This window comes from Heterodontus francisci, chromosome 8, assembly GCF_036365525.1.
Source record: "Heterodontus francisci isolate sHetFra1 chromosome 8, sHetFra1.hap1, whole genome shotgun sequence".
Taxonomy (NCBI): Eukaryota; Metazoa; Chordata; class Chondrichthyes; order Heterodontiformes; family Heterodontidae; genus Heterodontus; species Heterodontus francisci.
In genome coordinates, this window is record NC_090378.1 from 89,736,277 (window position 1) to 89,749,551 (window position 13,275).

The following is a 13,275-nucleotide window of genomic DNA, read 5'->3' on the forward strand; positions in this document are numbered from 1 at the left end:
TCAGCTATGAAGAGAGACTGAAAAGGCTGGGGTTGTTTTCCTTAGAGCAGGGAAGGCTGAGGGGCGACCTGATTGAGGTATATAAAATTATGAGGGGCATTGATAGAGTAGATAGGAAGAAACCTTTTCCCTTAATGGAGGGGTCAATAACCAGGGGGCATAGATTTAAGGTAAGGGGCAGAAGGTTTAGAGGGGATTTGAGGAAAAATATTTTCACCCAGAGGGTGGTGGAATCTGGAACGCATTGACTGAAGAGGTGGTAGAGGCAGGAACCATCACAACATTTAAGAAGTATTTAGATGAGCACTAGAAACGCAACAGCATACAAGGCTACGGGCCAAGTGCTGGAAAATGGGATGAGAATAGGTAGGTGCTTGATGGCCGGCAGAGACATGATGGGCCGAAAGGCCTGTTTCTGTGCTGTATGACTTTATGACTCTAACATACCATTTGCCTTCTTAATTGCTTGCTGCACCTGCATGCTAGCTTTTAGTGGCTCTTGAAAAAGGATACCTTTGGACATCAACACTTCCCAACCTCTTACCATTTAAGAAATACCTTGTCTTTCTGTTTTTTCTACCAAAGTGGTTAACTTCACACATTCACATTACATTATATCTGCCATGTTCTTGCCCATTCACTTAGCCTGTCCAAATCCCCTTGAAACCTCCTTGCATCTTCCTCACAACTTACATTCCCACCTAGTTTTGTGTCATCAGCAAATTTGGAAATATTACATTTGGTCCCCACATCCAAATCATTTATATCGATGGCCCAGTACTGTCCCAATCTCTCATTCACATCTTCTTTTATGTGGCTCACGGGGCCAGCTGCAGAGGGGCAGGAGTTCATGCTCCGAGAACAAGTACATGAGGAGTCAGAGGAGGAAGAGACCGTGGAGCCTGTGCTATCATATCTTACCAGTGCACCTTCCACCAATGCAGACACTCACACCTTGGTGGGTTCTCACGTGATTTTAGAAACAGTGGCACAGGGTGAAGCGTACATCATATCAGAGCAGGAGGATTTTGGGGAGGCAGAGTTGGCTGTGGCCAGTCCCCCTTGGAGGATGGAGGACAGGCGCAGCCCTGCTTAGCAGGGTGGAGAAGCATCGTCTCAGGAGTCATGAAACTGGCAGCTCTACCTGGAGAACCAGAGTGAGATGTGTGCCCACATGTTGCAATTACCTCAGGCGTCCATTCATCTCATGTGCTTCACATTGGCTCAGTGCTTTGAGTTCCTCAATTGAGAGAATGGCCGACCTCATGGAGAGCTATATGCGGCATCACTCAGAGTGGATGCAGGAACAATGCACTAACCTGCACAGGATGAATGCTGCAGTCAGCAGCATTGACTCTTGAGTGGTGCAATGCTGCAGAGAAGCATGGGGTGGATTCGAGCTATGCCCCAGCTGCTGGTCTCCTCCGGCGATCAAGGGCCATGATAGGGTTGAGGAGGCGACAAATGGTGATGAGGGAGCCACCTTTAATAGGGCTGTACATCATCAATCTCCCCCATGGCCCGTCCGACATATGAAGCATCTGTGCAGATAGAGGCTGCCCCTGCAGTGTTGCTGGTGCAGCAGCCAGTGGAGATGCCTCCCTGGCACCTCCACGCTGAGGTTGACTGCCACGGGCATCTCAGTTCCAGACAGGCACAAGTGAGCAGCCTGCCTACACCTCATCCTCAGCCATAGGGTGAGCACCTCATAGGAGAGCCTATCATCGGAGGCCACCGCATCAGTATTGTAACTTTGTGGGTCATTTGGTATTTATGATGGCAAATAATAATTAACTGTTAAACGATAAAGCAAAGGGAAAGTTGTTGCACTAAGGCTGTCTTGTGTGTTTCCATTTCATGTTGGCGAAATGCAGGAGAATGGGAAGTGAGTGTTGGCAGAGCGATGGTGTGTGTCAGGTGCAGACTCTGGAACCTTCCTGCCCCTCCTTCCTCACCCCTGTGCCCTGCTGCCCCAAAGTCTGACTCTTCTCTGGCAAATGCTGCTCCTCGTCGCTGGTTGGACCATAGGAGCATCGGAAATAGGAGCAGGAGTAAGACATTCGCCCCCTTGAGCCTGCTCTGCCATTCAACCAGATCATGGCTGATCTTCTACCTCAGTGTCATTTTCCTGCACTCTCCCCATATCCCTTGATGTCTTTAATATTTAGAAATCTATCGTTCTCTGTTTTGAACATACTCAATGACTTAGCCTCCATTGCCCTTCAAAATTCCAAAGATTCACCACCTCTGAGTGAAGAAATTCCTCCTCATCTCTGTTCTAAATGGCCTACCTGTTATTATGAGACTGTGCCCCCTGGTTCTAGAGCCCCTCCCCAGCCAAGGGAAATATCCTTCCTGCATCTACCCTGTTGAACCCTGTAAGAATTTTGTATGTTTCAATGAGAACACCTCTCATTCTTCTAAATTCTAGAGAATACAGGCTCATCCCCCTCAATCTCTCCTCCTAGGGCAATTCCGCCATTCCAGGAATAGTCCGGTGAGCCTTTGTTGCACTCACCAAAGCTATACACAATACTCTAGGTGCAGTCTCACCAAGGCTCTCTGCAATTGCAGCAAGATGTCTTTACTTCTGTGCTCAAATCCTCTTGCAATATAGGCCAACATACCACTTGCCTTCCCAATTTCTTGCTGCACCTGCATGTTAGCTTTCATGTTATCTCAGAGTAGCTTGTTCCCATTTCCTCTTATGCCCTTCCTCCTATGGCATTGGATTGTGCAGTCTGCCTGAACCTGCTCCCCACTGCCCCCCACCCCCACCACCAATCTTGGTCACCCACGCCCTGCTCCCCACCCCCCTCAAAAAAACCTTTGTCAAGAGTGCAAAGATATGCAGAATATTTCTTATAATTGAGCACAACTGCTTGTCTGTGAATGAAGGCCATCTGACAGCTTTCCTCCTTCAATGCTGCTTCTTGCCTCTGTCCCACCGTTCCAGATTGCTCCTCACTCTACCACCGCCTCCTCCTCCCTAATGTGGTTCTGACAACATGTTGAACCCGCCCCTGAGAACCAAAATCCAAGTCTGGCAAAATCTGAGCTGCCAACAAGCTTGTTGATATGCTTACTTGGCCAATTACAGAGTAGGCAGGTTGCCTCTTCTGGCTCCTGTCAGTGTCATTCAAAATCTGAGCATGCTGGTTTTGTGTCGACAGTGGTGCAATGGTTAGCACCGCAGCCTCACAGCTCCAGCAACCCGGGTTTGGTTCTGGGTACTGCCTGTGTGGAGTTTACAAGTTCTCCCTGTGACTGTGTGGGTTTCTTCTGGGTGCTCTGGTTTCCTCCCACAGCCGAAGACTTGCAGGTTGATAGGTAAATTGGCCATTGTAAATTGCCCCTAGTGTAGGTAGGTGGTAGGAGAATTGTGGGAATGTTGGATTAATATAAATGGGTGGTTGATGGTCAGCACAGACTCAGTGGGCTGAAGGGCCTGTTTCAGTGCTGTATCTCTCTATGACTCTAAACCAGCATGCCTACCTGAGGGGTGGATTTAAGCGACTGCCCACCCCAGTTCCCACCCTCACTGGCAATTTGAAATCCGGCCCATTGGTTTTGTTGTTCGCAATGATGGAACTAAGGGAGGGAGCTGTATGATGAAGAGTTGAAATAGAATAGCAGCCTTCATGAATGAGATAGGCTTAGTAACAATGGGAGGGAAGATGGGTATGAAGCACATAAAATCAGAGATAGTGTGTGATAAAATTTGAGGAGGGTGGGGAAGGGAATTGGACATGAAGAATGGTCAGATGTCACACAGTGAAATTCCATGAGCTCCCCACAGTTGGTATCTAAGGTGAACAACAAGTGAATTGTGGGAAATAGTTGTGGACGCTTTTTGTTTTGAAAAAGTGGAATTTAGAGCTGATTCTGCTGAGAATGATGATCTTATAATACCAAATGGAATAGGAATGACTATAGAGCTAAAACTGGATCAATTGTACGTTTCAATGGATAGCTGTTTGTGCATGCAAATTTGCAGCCTGCAGCTTTGAAGTTGCTGTGATGGTCGACAGTCCAGAATATCAGTTGAGACAAGGCAGAGTTAAGGCAATTTTGAGGAAGGTTAATACACTTATTCATCCTGGATGGCGGGGCAGTGGTAAAAAAGAGTATATCTTTATACACAACATGTATAGATAACAATCAGATGCTTGTTAATTGTGTAGATATTTATGAGAACAGAAAGTGTCGGAAATACTCAACAGGTCAAGTAGCATCTGTGTAGAGAGAAACAGAGTTAACGTTTCAAGTCTGACCTTTCATCAGAACAGGCAAAAGTTAGAAATGTAACAGTCTTTGAGCAAGTGAAGGGGGGAGGGGGGAAGAAGAACATGAAGGAAGGACTGTGATAGGATGGAGGGGGGAGAGATTAAATGACAGAGATGCCATGGAACAGAATGCAAATGGAGTGCTAAATATTGTAGTGAAAGACAAAGCATAGCAGAATAATGAAAAGTTCTGTCCAAAAGCAAAAACATGTAAACAAGTTTAAGACTAGCGTATGGTTTAAAAATAAATAATAATTAAAAGAAAGAAAATATATAAAAATAAAAATAAAAAATAAATTTAAAAAATGGGACTCATGGTCTGAAATTATTGAACTCAATATTGAGTCCAGAAGGCTGTAGAGTGCCTAATCTGAAGATTCCTCGAGCTTGCATTGAGCTTCACTGGAACACTGCAGCAGGCCAAAGACAGAGATGTGGATATGAAAGCAGGGTGGTGAATTAAAGCCGGAAGCAACCGAAAGCTTGGGGCCGTGCTTGCGGACTGAGTGGAGGTGTTCTGCAAAGCAGTCACCCAATCTGCGTTTGGTCTGTCCACCATAGAGGATACCGCATTGTGAGCAGAGAATACAGTATGCTAAATCGAAACAAGTACAGGTAAATTGCTGCTTTACCTGGAAGGAGTGTTTGGGGCCTTGGATGGTGAGAGAGGAGGTAAAAGGGCAGGTATGACACCTCCTGCGATTGCATGAGATGGTGCCGTGGGAAGGGGACGAGATATTGGGGGGTGATGGAGGAGTGGAACGATCCCTTCAGAATGCTGACCGGCGAGGGGAGGGGAAGATGTGTTTTGTGATGGCATCATGCTGGAGGTGGCGGAAATGCCAGTTCTGATGAAAGGTCACTGACCTGAAACATTAACTCTGTTTCTTTCTATGCAGATGCTGCCAGACCTACTGAGTATTTCCGGCACTTTTGTTCTCATTTCAGAGTTTCAGCATCCACAGTATTTTGCTTTTATTTTAGTATAGATATGTATGTTGTCTGTAATCATTATCTTAAAAATTATCCATAACAAATACATGTTGCTAAAGCTTTTTTTAATTATTTCTTTACCTTCACAATGTGGAACTTGACCACTCCACCCAGTTGCTTCACAAATACGGTAATTTCTTGTACCCACTATCTGATATCTTTAAAAGGAAGCAATAGAAAACATGAAGATCATTTTCTTTAAAGGGATAGCTGTAACTGAAAGGCAGAGATATAAAGACACAGAGGAGGAAAAAAATCAACTTTGGTGGATGGGAGCAAATGCATTGTAGCAGGTCGGCTGCTCTCAGGTGTGATGTTTGGAGAAAAATGCAAGGTGGTCATGAATTTGCCTGCTGATTTAGTTTCTTCTCATTTCCTTCAATTGAATTTCACTTTTTCAAAAACAACAAAATGCACTGGTGTGCAGATATTCAATTTTTCATAAATTTGTCTCTCCTTAGAATGTTGAAAACAATGCTTCTTCCACTATCAAATGTATGAGAACTCTAATCTAATTTAGATTTTTCTTATCTAAGCCTGTAACAACTCAACATCTTTTCTATTGCTTTATGAAGGCTGTTGGCTTACTTAAATCAAACTTTACTGGTTTTCAGCGATATTCAAGTAAAGGGACCACACTGTGGACTGAAATTTCTGCCCATGGAGGGCCAAAAAGGCGGGGGGAATTCCACCTCGGCCAGCTAGAGTCCCCCGGAGCGATTCTACAGCGCCGGGCCGATTAACAGCCCGGGGCCAGGATCTCTGTCCCTTTAAAGATGAGGATCCCACCTCCAAGAGCTGTCAGCCAATCAGAGCGCGGGCAGCTCAGCAGTATCGGCATGCCACCGGGAGTGGTGGCCACTGCCGGTACTGCCGGACTCAGGCCGACGCTGGAACCTGGATACAAGGTAAATGAGGCAGGGTTGCCGGGGCCATACCAGCAAGCCCCGGCAAGAGGTGGGGCCAGTAGGGTTGGCAATTAGTTCAGGGGGAGAGTTTCAGGTTGGTGCAGATTTTCCTGTCAGGGGCCCTCCATGGGCCAGAGATTGCCCACAGAGCAGGACCCCCCACCACCCCCCTCTCTCAGCCCACAGGGAGGTGGCCTTGTTTTATCGGGTGACCTACCCACATGGTGAAGGCCCTCCCAGTCACTGGTTAAATCCCAGCAGCAGCAGGAGAGGCCCTTAAGTGGCCATTAATAGGCCCACTTAAGGGCCTCAATTGGCCTCTGGGAGGGAAAGCTGTCATCAGCCTATTCCGCCCCCTACAAAGTTGCTTTGCGACGGGGAGGAGATGAGCCCTCTGCCCCCCCGCCTCCTGTCACAATTCTATGGGCCCCCCATCCCTCACCGCCTCTGAACTCGTCTCAGGGAGGCCCATAAAATTCAGCCCTGTGTCTCCACAAACTATGGCAAGGTCAGTGTCAGAAATCTCAGGTTTTTGTTCGCACCAATGCTTCCCACAGCACCACTGCACTCCTCCCCCACAACCACCGTCCCCGCATCGCAATACGTGAATAAAACATGCCTGTTCAGTGTAATACAGACAGTATGTCAACTTCATGCTTCCAGATAATTATAATGATTTCTGCATGCTGCTCTGTTCATTGGCTGCACACATCAATAGGGGCCCAATATCACTTCTAACTTACACTACTTAAAGTCAGCCTGCACCTCTTAAAGGGGAGGTGCATTGTGGCTAGATCTGGTACTGGGAGTTGTTCTGCAACTGAATCTGACCCAAGAAAGTGAGAAGAATGGCTGACCATAGGAAAGAATGGGCCCCTAGGTTTTCAGACGCTGCACTTTTGCTCTTGTTGGAGGAAGTGGATGTTATATTTTCGGGACTGGAGTGAGGTTTAGCCAAGATTAGTAAGAAATATGAGATAGAGACAGAATGCTGTTCAAAAACCATGGATTCTTCTTTATTCCCCTTTTATTTTCACTTTCCCTTTGCTGGCATGTGTGTATGGTAGCCTCACGTGAATCAACTGCACAATGCAATTTTCAAAACACTACCGTGGAAAGCAAGAGAAACAGTCTACATTCTCATAGAGACAGGAGGCCCTCCAGACAGATGGGGCTGGATTTTCTAAGTGGAGGCAGGGAACAAGAATCTGGTCTGGTTTTTAGTCTGAAACCTGCCACCTCTGAGAAGCTGATTTAGATTGCAATTTTCAAGTGGGAAAGCATTAATTGGTATGGAGATGGTTTCCCATCCTCTTAGAGCCAGTGGGATTGTAGGTGTGTGGCTCATGTAGACTCCCATGGTAGCTGAGGCTGCTGGTTGTCCTGAGGGAGAGATCTGCCTTCCACAGCACCAGAGAGAAGTGAGATGTCACAGGGAGCTGGAAGCCTGGCAATAGGGGCAGGGCAGAACCTCGCTTCATCAATGCTGTTACAACCAGGTGAGCAATGTGTCGAGGGGTCTCGCTGTCTTTACCTGGTCTTATTGTAATAGGGTTTAGCTTTAAACACACTGTGTTTTGAGCTCCCCTTTTTGTGAATCCTTGTTCACAGTTTCCAATTATAAGGCAAAGAAATGAGCACAAACAGGCTTTCTTAGGCTTAAAGCAGAAAGATGAAATTTATTAACCCTTAAACTTAAACTCTAATATGATTCACACCTACAGATATACGGTGTGCCCATGTTAGCATGCACACGTGATATAAACATGCAAAATAGGGACAGAAAAGAGCAAAAGAAAAGATAAGTAGAACAGTTTGAGGCAATATCTTGTTACTGTTTCTCAAGCTCACTGTAGTCCTTGATTGAAGATATGGTTTTGCGGTTCGTTGGGGCCCAGTATTCGTCTTAAACTTTGTTCATGTAGGAAACCTTTTCTCTCTCTGAGTTTACTTGACTTTAATTGTTTCAATTCCCTGAGAGATGAGCAGGCAAACAGGAGAGGAGATGTTCTCAGTCCGAGGAGAGGTCTTTACTCCATGAACGCACAGCTTTGTCTCTTCAAAAATCCTTTGTGGGAAGTTCAAATTCTCTGCAACAGCCATAGTCATGTGAATAAAACTGGTCTGATCACTTCTGTGTATTGGGAAGCAACTGCTGGGGTCCCCATTGTTTCAACATTGTCTGGTACTATGCATATATCCTTCCAGTCAGGAGTTGCGATTTTAAGTTTCAGTTCATGTGGTGAAATAATGTGTGCCTCAGTCTTGGCAGGTGGGGATTTGCCTGATACCTCCACACCCAGAAGAAATGAAATGCAATTTGAAGAAAATGGTGCATTTCATTACAGAGTTTGAGAGAAATATAAGATACAGAAAGAAACTGTGCATTTATCTCATTCATTTCCATTCATCCACCAGTCTTGAAGCTCATTAAACATGGTCAGTTCTGGGTGCCAGGGCTGCTTTAATTTCCCCTTTTTTTCTCCAGGAGAGTTTGTAGGGGGGCAGGTCTATCCTGAACTCCCTGATTTATGCAAAGACTTTTGGCTTCAGGGGGTGGGTGGTTCCCTTTTCCTCTGACTGTGGAGGAGGAGTATCTGTTACGCTCCCCTTTGTTCTCTGGGACACTCTGACTTGCGCGTATTCATGCAGAGTTAACTGCATTCTCCGGTGACACTTTGACTAGGTGAGGCATCACCCTCACGGTTGCTCTGCCCCCTAGAGGTCTCCCTTTGTCTCCGCAGGTTCCTGTAACTGCTGTTAGCAACTCTGGTGGGATGCTTCTCGAGTCTGCATTTACATAGGAGGATGTGGGGTCCAACTTTTTGCATTTTTCTGGGTTGATTGACCGTGTGGTAGGGGTTTTCATCTGGGATTCTTCCCGGACTTCCTTTAACCTGCCCTTTTGATCACTTTTTCCCCTTCTCTTTCTAAACTTTTGCCATTCATGTGCCTGCCTGTCCCCTTTTGTTCTCGGCGGGGGTCCCTTACAGTTCACCAGCCCTCTGCTGGAGGATTCTCCTAACACTGGTACAGGACTTAGAGGTGCAGGTTTCACTGTAGGTTGGGGATTCCGCTCAACCTGGCACATGTGGCAGCTCCTGAAGTACTCCACCACATCCTTGTGGAGCTTTAGCCAGTCAAACTGCTGTCTTATATGGGCTTTGGTCTTTCGTATACTGGCATGTGCAGCTACTGTAGTCTCGTGGGCCCTTCTTAATATTGCTCCCTCTGTGGCACCATTAACTGGTGAACTACTGTCCACTCCTGGCCCTCAGGTATATGAGGAGAATTCCATTTCCTCATCAGCACCTCATTCTTTAAATAGTAGCAGTCAGGGACTCACTCTGCTTCACTTTCAGACTGGACAGCTTGTTCTAACTCTTGCAATACTGGGTTAGCTCGCTGAGCCTCACCTAGGGAACATCCATTAAATTCATTTAATCCATGCAATTGCAGGAGGTGTAATACCTGCCCATTTACTTCCTCTCTCCTAACTATCCAAGGCCTCAAACACTCCTTTCAGGTGAAGCAGCAATTTACTTGTACTTCTTTCAATTTAGTATACTGTATTGGCTGCTCACAATGTGATCTCCTCTACATTGGGGAGACCAAATGCAGATTGGGTGACCACTTTGTGGAATACCTCTGCTCAGTCAGAAAGCATGACCCTGAGCTTCCGGTTGCTGGCCATTTCAACACACCTCACTTCTCTCATGCCCACGTCTCTGTCCTGGGATTGCTGCAGTATTCCAGTGAACATCAATGCAAGCTCGAGGAACAGCATCTCATTTACCGATTAGGCACACTACAGCCTGCCAGACTGAACATTGAGTTCAATAATTTCAGAGCATGATGGGCCCCCCTTTTTATTTTTAGTTATTTTTTCTTTTTTTGTTTATTTTATTTTAGTTTGTTTCTACTGTGCCTACCCACTGTTTTTTTTCATGTTTGTGCTTGGGGCCAGGCTGTTCATTTTTCTATCAATTAGCACCCTCTTTGCATTAATGCTTTGTCTTTCACCACACCATTAACATACCGTTTGCCTTTGCTCCATGACCTTCTGGTCAATTATTCTCTGTGACCTTGCCCTATCAACACCTTCTCTTTGGTTATCTCTTGCCCCATCCCCACTTTATTTGCCTACAACCTATTACATTTTTAATATTTGCCAGTTCTGATGAAGGGTCACTGACCTGAAACGTTAAATCTGCTTCTCTCTCCACAGATGCTGCTATACTTGCTGTGTATTTCCAGCATTTATTGTTTTTATTCCATTTAATTAATTCCCTGGTTCTCCTAACTTTCCAAAGAACGTCTTGGACAGGAAGACCTCATGGTCATTTGCCTGCAGTGCCAATGCAGTCTCCTCTGGGGGAGCTGGTTTGATCATGGCTTGACACACTACATATTCAGGGACTCTGCAGTAGACCGTCTCCTGCCACCGCCCTATCTCTCTGACCTCCTGCGGTCTTTCTTTCACTACTGGGGGGTGGTGGGGGGTGGCTACCACCTTCACCCCTGCCAGATCATTACCTAGGAGTAGGTCAACCCCATCCACAGGCAAACTGGAGACAATTGCTTCAGTCACCGGTCCTGAAACTAGGTCACACTCCAGGTGCACCTGGTGTACAGGTACAGGCATACACTGCTCTCCAATACCATTCACCACCATTTTGGTGTTCACTGCACTCTCTGGGGGAAAGGTCTTGCTTTTTCACAGTAAAAAGGATCTGGTGGCCCCTGTGTCCCTGAGAATCACTATAGGCTTGCTTGCCCCACTCGAGGGATATGGGGTTACTTTCCCTTCAGATACAAAACCCTGATAACCTTCAGGAATCCTATTACTTTTTCCTACACTGTTCATAGTAATCTTCCTGGGTTGTACCCTTACTGCAGTCAAAGCCACAGCCTGTTCCATGTTTTCCATCAGGCCCTCGTCTTCACTGAGCGAGTGTGCCCTGATTAACCCTACCAGTTTCCCCATTAATTTCCAGCAGTCAGCTTTTAATTGCTCTGCCTTGTTACAATGGAAGCAAATAGGTCTCTGGGTCTCACTCTTACTCACAGCACCTTCCTTTTTGGCTGGAGAAGGGCCCCCTGTGTCTCCAGCTTTCCTTTCTCTTCCAGGACTGCCTGGGCTTCTATCACCATCCCACCATTTGTCCTTTTCGGATTTGTGGGGGTGATTAGGAAAGGTTCTCCCCTGGGAAACCAATTTATAAATTAAAGCAAACTCATTGTCCAGAATGGCTGCTTGACTCACTCCCTGAACTTGCTGCTCCATGACATGAGTTTTTATTGAGAATGGGAGAGAGTTTTTAAATTCCTCTGATAGGACTACTTCTCTGAGACTCTCATAGCTGAATTGTATTTTTAATGCCCTCAGCCACTGGTCAAAAGCCAGCTGCTTGTTTCTTTCAAACTCCAGATAAGTTTGATTAGCTTGCTTCTTGAGGGTTCTAAACTTCTGGCGGTAGGCGTCGGGTACTAATTCATATGCCCCGAGGATAGCATTTTTAGTCAGTTCATAGTTTGATGAACTCTCATCTGGCAACAGGGAATAGACCTCATGGGCCTTTCCAGTTCATTTGCTTTGCAGTAAAAGAGACCAAGTCTCAGCTGGCCATTTTAGCTGATTTGCCAGTTTCTCGAAGGACACGAAAAATGCTTCCACATCGTCCTCATTGAATTTTGAAATTAGTTGGGCGAGTTTTAGCAATTTTGTACCCAGTCGTGAATTCTGATCCTCTGTATTGGCAATGCTTTCACTGGGGTTACTCTGTCACCCCCTAGCTAACTCAAGCCGCTTCAACTCTCGTTCTTCGGATTCATTCTAGAATATCCTTTCTCTCTCTCTCTCTCTCCTCTTTCTCTCTTTCCTTCTCCTCTCTTTCTCTTTCTCCTCTCTCTCTCATTCCCTCTCCCTGTCTTTGTTTTTTTTCACGTTCTATTTGGAAGGCTTTTTCTTTCTCCCTCTCCTGTCTCTCTCTCACTCTTTCTCTTTCCCTGTCTTCTAATTCAAGTTTCCTTTGCTCCAATTGTATCTTTGCTAGCAGTACACAGTCGGATTCTGCTTCTAACACTGCTTCTGCATCTTCGGATTCAAGGGAAAAATGGTTGGCCACTAGCCTTAGGAGTTCAGACTTCCTAGCCTTGCCACGTACAATAATCCACACTGTTCAGCCATTTTTCTCAACTTTTCCATAGACAGTGCTTTTAACTTATCCCAAGTTACTTCACCCTGGCTTGGACAGCTACTCACTTCAGTTACAGACATGTTAGTATACAATCACACACAGCCACAAGAAAACCTGTATTGATTTGCTTTTTTTGATTGGGAACAATTTGGCACCCCACTTCCAATTTCACTCATTTGTCTGTGGGTAACAATCCGGACGCGATCACCCAATTTCTGTTATGACCAGGTGAGCAAGGTGTCTAGGGGTCTCTTGCTGCCTTTACCTGGTCTTATTGTAAAAGGGCTTAGTTTTAAACACACTGCGTTTTGAACTCCCCTTTTTGTGAATCCTTGTTCACAGCTTCCAACTATAAGGCAAAAAAATAAGCACAAATAGGCTTTCTTTGGTTTAAAGCAGAAAGATGAAACTTATTAACCCTTAAACTTAAACTCTAATCCGGTTCATGCCTACAAATATATGACGTGCCCACGTTAGCATGCACACGCGATATAAACATGCAAAATAGGGACAGAAAAGAGCAAAAGAAAAGATAAGTAGAACAGTTTGAGGCAATATCTTGTTACTGTTTCTCGAGCTCACTGTAGTCCTTGATTGAAGGTATGGTCTTGCAATTCGTTGGGGCCCAGTATTCGTCTTAAACTTTGTTCATATAGAAAACCTTTTCTCTCTCTGAGTTTACTTGTCTGTAATGGTTTCAGTTCCCTGAGAGATGAGCAGGCAAACAGGAGAGGAGATGTTCTCAGTCCAAGGAGAGGTCTTTACTCTGTGAGCACACGGCTTTGTCTCTTCAAAAATCCTTTGTGGGAAGTTCAAATTCACTGCAACAACCATAGTCATGTAAATAAAACTGGTCTAACCACTTCTGTGTATTGGGAAGCAACTGCT

The 13,275-nt window shown here is 45.6% G+C and overlaps 1 protein-coding gene across 2 annotated transcripts in view; it reads right to left on the reverse strand.

Moving 5' to 3' along the window:
- Positions 1 to 13,275, reverse strand: part of LOC137373011 (complement factor H-like) — a 621,771-nt gene that overhangs the window by 554,562 nt on the left and 53,934 nt on the right. For both annotated transcript variants that reach the window (XM_068037709.1, XM_068037708.1), the window contains exon 4: positions 5,361 to 5,437. In XM_068037709.1, coding sequence (XP_067893810.1) covers positions 5,361 to 5,437 — 77 coding nt within the window. The remainder of the gene's footprint in view (positions 1 to 5,360; positions 5,438 to 13,275) is intronic.